The sequence below is a fragment of the Macrosteles quadrilineatus genome, unplaced genomic scaffold (genome assembly GCF_028750875.1).
Source record: "Macrosteles quadrilineatus isolate MER2022 unplaced genomic scaffold, UCM_ALF_1.0 Scaffold_3__2_contigs__length_128488019, whole genome shotgun sequence".
Classification (NCBI taxonomy): Eukaryota; Metazoa; Arthropoda; class Insecta; order Hemiptera; family Cicadellidae; genus Macrosteles; species Macrosteles quadrilineatus.
The window spans coordinates 31,760,340-31,769,828 of NW_026542596.1; the positions used below are offsets into that span (position 1 = coordinate 31,760,340).

A 9,489-nucleotide genomic window follows, 5' to 3' on the forward strand; every position below is an offset into this window, starting at 1 on the left:
TTAGAGGCGATTTCAGACAAGTTTGACCAGTTCCTATAGACATGGAGCTAGAACAGCATTGCTGCAAACTTTCAGTTAAACACATTTCACTGTGGGCTGATATAAACTAACTCATAAAATAAAACATAAATCAACTTTATTTTCATAGTACATTTTGCAACGCCTTTGTTTACGAGTCAAATACTGCTTCCATACAGATTAAATTGAAACTTTGAGACCCCTTGGGGTGGATTCCTGAGAGTTTTTTTAACGCCATATAGATATTTAGTACTCACCGATATGGTCTTTTTCACCACACAAAATTTGAAAACGATTGCTTCAGCCTTCTAGGAGGAGTTTGCGTACTACGAAATGCAAAAGAGTCAACGTATATAAGAGCTTCGCTCGCTCCACTCAATTGACTGAATAAATAAACCCGTTAATTAACAAATAAAACATTAAAGCTAAATGATGACCCATTTTTCACAGAATGGTCGCTTGAATTAGGTAGTATGATGATTTTGATACTTTATCAGAACACCCCTACCAAGCCATCGCACTCCCAAAACATTGCCACTGAATTTTCAAGAGCCTTAATTACAATAAAGATGTCAAAGTAAAAAGATCAATGAATTTACAACAAATTTCATTCAACAGCCATTATAACTGAAAATTGGCAAATGCACCACAGTAATTTAATTATTTTATTTTGAACTTGATTTGATAGGCCTACTTAGGAAGGGAACGGACATCACCATTGCCATTCATGATTGCAGCAATATCTTGACATTCATTATGCAGTCACGAAGACATCATTGTCGGCTCTCATGATTGCGGCAGTACCTTGACATTACTCACGTTCGCGAGGACACCATCATCGCCTCTCCCATGACCCCCGCAGGTGCGAAGAGACCAGCATTGCCAAATTTGTGACTGCAGCAATACGCCGTAGGCACCTTGACATTCCCCCGCGTTCGCAAAGTCATCATCATCGCCTCTATGACCCCCGCGGTCGCAAAAGATCATCAACGCCCCGTGTTTGGTAGTGCTCTTTTTTGTCAGAGATACAGCTATTTTACTCTGTTTACTAATTTACTCTAACAATCATTAAATTGTAAGAAAAAATCCGTTGGTCATGGTCAATGAGCTAGAAATACGACTGGTGGTAGCACCGATACAGTAACCCTGCTAGAAAATCGAGACAGTGTAAAATGTTGTGCTTTGTGCTCGCGCCAACTAGGGAAAGCAAACTTATGGACTCGTGGCTTTATGAATGTACAATCACCTAGTTCAAAATGTATTAAGTACTTTATACCGTCCTTACAAATGGCGACCAACGTCTCGCAGTCACGGCCACTCCAGGCCGCGGCCTGGCAGAATTGGCAACATAAAATGGCAGACAGGTGACATCAGCTCATTAATTCGCACTTAATTGATTTAAATTTACGAGCATAAATTTATGAACATAAATTTATTAAAACATTGAAAATAAAAAACATGAAAACCAAAACAATATGAATTGAAAATCTATATCTGTACATTTAAAGCGGATTCAATATTTTCACAGTCCAGTAACCAAGCTTTCGTAGATACACAAATACCATTAGCTGCTTCCAAAAAACAGCTGTTACAGCCCTACTTGCGACGTTGCCTTGCCACTTCGAAGGCCGCGGCCTGGAGTTAAAGGCGGCCGTGCTCACAGTTCCCTCAAATTAGTGCTTCCTCTAGATGTTTCTCTAGCTTAGTGGTCATGGCAACTGCCTGCCGCTCGCTGAACTGCTGTTGCCGTTGCTTGCCTGTAGCTTTGGTCTATAACAGCTGATTTGATTTACAAGCAGAGAGCAACAAGAAACAAAATTTTAACCTTTACCTACCTTTAGGTTAGAGAATGTCATGTCATGTCATTTTTATTTGAAAGTTAAGGCAATTCATTCATGGTCACTTGCTCACATTGAAATTGATTGTTTGTTTAACACAGCATAAAATATTCTGTTTCCAAAAGATTTTTAAATAACTAGTTCCTAATCCTAACAGTAACATAATGGCTGCAATTGCTAAGAAACTAGGGGGCCAACTAAAGAGTAAAGAATTTAGGGAATATCTTACGAGGTATGTGGTTTCCTTGTCTTAAATCAATGAATTGACCATAAATTTGGTATAAATACATTTGTTCTAACTTAATTTTTTGTTCTTCCAATTTTGTAGGAGGAACATTAGCGTAGCCCAGTTAAGAAACTGTACCTACCCAGTTTGGGTGGGTTAGGTTATGTTTGATTATATTAGGCCTATGATTAGTTTTTTTTCCACCTACCTATATCACTTTTCTCCCAGTTATTACCATTCTAAACTTCATTAGCCTTTCCACACTTTTTATAAAATTTCAATTTTTAGTAAAAAAATTTAGGCTAGCCCACTTACTGTAACTTACATAAATCTTTTTAACTCACCCTTTGTTAACTTAAATGTTATAACTTATTGATTTGCTACTAAACCGATAAATTATTTTTTTATTACCGGTGTAGGGTTGCCATATCCCCGGAAGTTACCGGATTTTGACGTTCAAAATTTAGCTCCGGGGGATTTCTGCAAAAAGTGGGATAGGCCTATCTCTTTTTTTACTGTCAATCAAAATACATTGTATAACGGCACTTTTGGAATCAAATAAAATGTTTGTGTTCACAAATATTGTTAGTCTATGCAATGACTGAAAAATGCAACTCTTGTACTCTCTATTAACATATTTTTAGTCCTTTAATTTGCATCTGCCGGCCAGTTTGAACTCCGAAGTGCGAACGTATCCGTGTTCACTACCAGAGTCAAACCGAGTCTAGCAGACAGAGAGCGTTTTGCTAACGTTATTCTTTATTTTTAGTGAGATGTGACAAACAAGATGCAAATTTTATGCTTTAGCGTACCATATTTGAATAATGACATTGTAGCACGAATATTGAACAGAAACGGTATGGATTAATTAACATAAATAAAGGACGTCACTGGCCCGAATGTCAATAGACGTAGCCTAATATTAGTAACTTTTTTATATAAATGTTTTGTGACCAATTGCCGTAACAACTGGTTTGGACGTTTGACAGTTCCATTTAAGTATTAATAAAAACGTGTTTACTTACAGGCCAGTGACATAATTTTTTTTTTATGTGTATGACCCATACCGTTTCTGTTATAATATTTATTTGTGCTATTTAGGTATACAATTTTGCTAGCCCGTACATTTTTAGGCCTATTTACTGTAGTGGGGGCCGCCAGCTAAAATCTCCTCTTTTTTTCAAATTACCATATGGCAACCCTATACCGGTGGTATTATTAACTGATCAAGATTACCGTACTTACAGTAGCCCTACCTCAGGTAAATGGAACTTTTTAAGATAACAAAGGTCTGTTAACATCCACTGAATGTGATAAATTAAAAAAATGATGTAGCCTAGATGTTGCTTTCCCCAATTTTTAGGCGATCTGGAGGGGGAGAAAGTATTTGTCAGCTGTCTGATACTATTTACTAGGCTATGTACATACTTTATGGGGTTTGCTTGCATACTGGCTCTTTTGACGACTGTTGTTTCCTTAAAATTGACTTTTTATGATACAGGTGTCTTGTAACAGTAGGCCTATTCTCCATAATATATAAAACGTCTTAAACATTTTTTTTTAAATTTGGTTCTTTCACAGCACCCATTTTTGGGGTCCAGTTGCAAACTGGGGAATCCCAATAGCAGCGATTGCCGATATTAGGAAAGATCCTGAATTGATCAGTGGGAAAATGACGCTCGGTAAGTAATATTACTTTTGTGTGTGGTATATAAACACAGGGAATTATTACATTTGAATTTATTTTTGTATATTAAGTAGTGGTGATTGTATTTATTTTTAGCAGGTTCAATCCTTTTTGACTTTATACAACATCTAACCTGATTTTGTAAATGCACAATTGATTTTCTCACATTTAGCCTAGATATAGTATAGTAACTAATTATTAAAACATTCTTTTAATTAAATGTCATTACGTTGCCCTATTTATTCAAATATACATTTAAGTACTTCAAAGGCATTCGAGCGTAATTGTTGGCTTATCATTTTAGTGACTGACTGTAAGTGATAACACAAGATAAACTACAGAAGGCCTTGACCTGTAGTTGTCTAGATTCTAATACATTTAATTGAAAAATTACACTATTTAATAATTAAGTCTAATTATTACAATCTTCACTTAATATGAATGATGAATGCTTAATTTAGGACATTACTTAATAAGCCATAGAATAATTGCAATTTCTGTTTACCACATTGGCTTAACTTATTGACCTTAACTGATCTTATGCTCCTCGGGTTATAAGTCTCATATGAATGTATAACTTTTAGTATTGTAACGAAAATAATAACTTAAGGATCAGATAATATTTCAATTATTTCAGGAAAGTTATACTTCAATGACAAATTTTTATTCTTGTTAGGCTATTAAATACAATACTTGTTGTTAAATACATAACTCTCTTACATTGCATACTGCAATACAATAAACCTCAGTATAAATAAAAACAAGACAACCCACAAAAAATTCTCACCCAACAACAACAACAGACTAGTACTGTAGAGGACTAGACCAACCTGGACATTCCAACTGCCAAGTCCACAAAATTCCTTGGCATAATTGTTGACAAACGCCTCAACTGGGAAGATAACATAAAATACCTATGCAAAAAACTGTCATCTGCAAGGCATGTGAAAAAAAGAATCTGCACACTCACAAATGAAGACGTAGCTGTAATGGCCTATCACTGGCTTTTTCATTCCCACATAAAATATGGTATCACCACCTGGGGATCAGCAAGCACAAGTAACATCGAAAAGATCTTAACGATTAACCCTAGCAATGGCCAACGAGCGTAATACGCTCGTTCGCCGTGACGCCTAGAATGGCCACCAGCGTAATACGCAAGGATGGGCCGACATTAATTTAATGGTTAAAAAACCGCTTATAATCAACTTTGATGTGAACAATATCTACCATTCGAAAGATCATATTGAACTAAACAAACCCTGTAGCAGGTATATAACAATGTCACGACGATTAGAAATCAAATGAATTTTTGGCACGGCACGACTTTTGCAGCTGACACTTGGAAACTGTCAAAACGCGACTTGTTTGGCATTACCCTGCTCGGGTAAATTTTGTCTTGGCATGTTGCGGGTGGTACCACTGGATAGCCATTGATTTGATCTTTATTGTAGTATTGATATTTAGAACGAAATATTGATTGCACAACAGGTACGATTTGATGAAAACAGCTGTTTTTGAAATTTTTAACAAATGGCCATCCAGCGTAATACGCTAGTATGGGAGATACGAATTACATACAGTGTAAGTTATTAATTACTATTAAGTTATTAAGGTATTAATTACATATCATATATGTCATTTTGAAGAGGAAGAAATGTAGCTTGTGATAGTGGCAGCCCTGTGCTCAGGGTTATTTCCGTCTGCTTACATGAAGACGAAAGTGCGTCATTACTGTCAAGGTCTCATATACACATAGTGTCTTGTATTCGCCATTGTGCGTTGTTGCCGGTGAGTTTTCGCTCTCGTTTTATCCACGATTTATTACTAAATTCATTATTATTTTGTATTGTTAGAGAAATGTGTGTGTGTATATAACAGTAATCTTCATGCATCTTATTATGCATGAATATTTACTGAATAGTGTGGAATTGTGTTTATAAAAGGTTGTATTTTTCTTGCGTTTGTATTTTGCGTTTATGCCCCTAACACGTAAAAACTAAAATTGTTACCCAATGTGTTATAGCCTACATTTTATTTAGGTAATTGAATACACTACAAGATGATTATGTTGGTTTGAAGTAAAAACATTTGGTACAAAAGTTTTGTACTAAATACTATGAATTTTGTTTTCACAAAATCGCTAAAATATAAAAACATTATTTTATTTATAAATAAAAAATATTTTTACCATAAACTTTATGACTTTTTTAGATGCTTTACTTCATTAGCTTTACAAATATTATATAACTTTTTACAACACAAACTAACACTGTACGGTTTTCAATTTTTTTGATTCTCCGTTTGTTATTATATTTCGCCCCAATACTTTCCGGACAAAATGAGTATAAGGTTGTCTAGGCTTACTTGTATGGTTGAATTTTTACGAAATTTTCAAAAAAAGGTCTGCAAAATCGCCATAATTGGTTGGCCATTCCCCACTTCTAAACATTAGCCACTGCTAGGGTTAAAAGAGTACAATCTGGTCAATCCTGAGACTCCACCACCTAGAACAATAACCTCCCAGTATATATATGCCACAATACTCTTATCCAAAATATCATCTCCCACCCCACGATCAGACACTTTCACACCTACAACACCCGAAACAAACACAACATTAACACAAAGCAACACCAACTACAAAAAACCAGCGATATCCTTATCAATTCAGGTACATATTATTACAATTTATTACCAGAACATATAAAATCAACAACCACAATCAACAGCTTAAAAAAAAAACACAAAGAATACCTAATTAACAGGCCATATTACAAAACCACAGATTATATTGAACAGCACACAATCAACACCTCAAATGAGCAACTTTTTCAACACCCCTTCAAGGGGGGGGGGAGAAATCTGACGACTCCCCGATCCGAAGATTGTGACGAGGACTACTTGGTAAATGGTAAATGTCCAGAACATAATCCCAAAAAATAATAGTTTGACATAATTACAATGGCATTAATAGTCATAGGAGATTGATTCCCTTTTCATGTACTTCTTATTCCAAAAATGTAATGTGTTTTTCTAGCCTCTGCCTAATGATTAGCGTCCCAGAAACCTTCCTAGAGGATATGTTATATCCCCGCTTCCCTTTGAGGGGTCATACTTTTAACTCTCTATAGGAATACACTAAACCCCTCTGATTTGTCACATTTGATAATCTAACATCAGTTAGCGATTTTGGTGAAATTTATTCTTTCTTTGCAATAACAGATGTTTATAAACAGTTTTGTTATCAGCACTGCCAAAGTCCTGAATTTACTAGATTGCCGTAGCGAGTTAGTATTTCAATGCTCTCTAACAAATAATTTCCAAGTAGACATATTACAAACTCAATAGAAAAACAGGAGAGGATTAGGCCTAGTTCTAAAAAACTCTCTTCCTTAGTTGAAAATGATATCAGTGACAATGAAATATTCAAATGCATATAGTATGTATAGTGTATATAGTTTAAAGGTGTGTGTATCCTGTACCAGTTTGGACTCTTTCCCATTCAAATAAGCCTAATATCTTTTTGAAAATGCCATTATTGCCATTGTGCTCTACATAAATGTAACATCCTTAACCTTAATAAAAACTAATCTACCAATGAAAGTTTGAAATTTGTTTGCAGCGCTCTGCCTGTATTCCATGTGTTTTATGAGGTTCGCTTGGAAAGTTCAGCCGCAGAACATGTTGTTGTTTGCTTGTCACTTCACCAACGAAGGAGCACAGCTGACTCAAGGCGCAAGATTCATCAACTACCACTACCTCGGAGGCAAGGATGTCAAGAAAGAGTCTGAAACAAAGAGTTAATCACACCGATAACGGCGATAACATTCAGAATGATAACTTACATAGCTTGTGAAATAGTTGTTAGACAACTAGAAGAGATGCATGGATTTCTGATAGAGGTAACTAAAAGCAAAATGTGTTCATTTTCATTATAACTGCAACCAACGTACAAAACTTATTTGTTTTTTATCTTGTGACAAAAACTCTTGCCATTCCTATATGATCTTTTCTTCAATTTAAACCACTTCAACATTCATATTTGGAATCTCAGTTTATAACATAGACTAGACTGTAGTAGATATCAATTTATCTAGCACTCTTAACAGGGTTAGCAGCTAAACTGTTAAATCTATTTTTTGTAATTTATTTTGTTTCTTACCGCTGATTCGGTTATGGTTCTATATATTGTTATATTAAATAGTTTATGTAAATTTTGCTTAGTTTAGGTTATCAAAATGGTTATAGCTTTCCATAAACAGCCATTTTCGGCAGCAATACTTTTTTTATGTAGGCCTGCACCTACCAAATTTTAAATTGTGTTTTATTTACTTTTGAGAGTACCTACACTTTTTTACCAATTGATGTTTTATTTTACTATAAATGATTATTTTTCGGGATATTTTTATAGCTACTATTAAATTTATATTGTAAATTCTACCTCGATAAATTAATCTCAGCTACCAATCATGTAAGGCTAGTCAAAAGTGTGTTTTATACACGTCATGTTACCTGAACTTTTTTTTTAATTTTCATTAGTGTAATCGTAGTGCATACCATATTTGAAATATTATATTTTTTGGAGAGGTGGGGGGGGGGGGGTTAAAGATGGTCATTAACAGTAGCATTTTATAATCCAAGACTTCTCAAAACGCCAAGTTAAAACACTGTGATAGTTTACAAGTTATTTGAAGTTTTTAACCATAACAATATATTTTTATAATTATTTGTTTCTTTTGATCTAGAATTTATTTTACTTGGTTCTTTACTAAGATTTTGTGTATTAAATATGCATTAATCTTAATAATTTATATACATTGTTCCATTGAATTTATAAGAAGTATACTCTTTACAATAAAACTCTTAATTGTTACTTGTTATGAATAAGAAAGAGTCTGTTGTTTTTAATTATATAGATTAATTAGTTTAATCAAATAAAATCATAAAAAAATATTGGTTTGTTTTTAATTACCCAGATACATTTTTATTTCAACTGTTTTCCATTCTAGGGTCACACAAACTGAAAGAGATTTTGAATTTTTACAAAACTTTTTTATTAAATATTAGATACAAAACACAGTAGTACAAACAAAAATATATTGCATAACATGTAAATTACAATAACAATAGAAAATTCTCATTGGCGAGATACATTTAGAGAAAGAATATTTGTCAGAACTTATCTCGTTTTAACTGAGATTTTGAACTAAAACTGTTGAAAAGTTTGTAAAACTTGAGATAATTTAGAGAGCCCTACTTAAAGATAATGTGCACAACATACCTAGCAACACTTATTAATTACTATTTAGGCTATTCATACAAATAAATGGAAACACAGATTTTAAAACCAACAAAAGTAAAACTTAAATTTAAGAAAACAATGTAATCTGTTTGCTTATACATTTCAAATTTGAATAAACATTAAGCTTTATTATTATACTGAATTAAAATGACAGAATATTAGTTTGAAATTTAGTCTGGAACATTGGTGAAGTTATTAGCCTATGTACATCAATAATTAATTGCTTAGCTGTAAAGATCTAATTTTTTATCAATGTTTGATGTAGTTTTTTATTCTATATTTTTTCCGTAGCAATTGTATGCAATACAGATCAATTTTTTATAACGTTGTTTTCCTTGCTTGAAAATGTTCCAGTAAGTTCTCCTAAAAGCATCTCTTTTGGTATAGACTAAAAACAAAAGGTAGTCCTAAAATT

At 33.7% G+C, this 9,489-nt stretch overlaps 1 protein-coding gene across 1 annotated transcript; it reads left to right on the forward strand.

Annotated features, from left to right (window-relative positions):
- The first annotated feature begins 1,856 nt into the window (after positions 1-1,856).
- On the forward strand, positions 1,857-8,725 carry LOC128990492 (mitochondrial pyruvate carrier 1). Its single transcript, XM_054412865.1, has 3 exons — positions 1,857-2,088; positions 3,664-3,764; positions 7,395-8,725. The coding sequence occupies exons 1-3, from the start codon at positions 2,021-2,023 to the stop codon at positions 7,574-7,576; spliced, it is 351 nt and encodes a 116-aa protein (XP_054268840.1). The 5' UTR covers positions 1,857-2,020; the 3' UTR covers positions 7,577-8,725.
- The last annotated feature ends 764 nt before the right edge of the window (positions 8,726-9,489 follow it).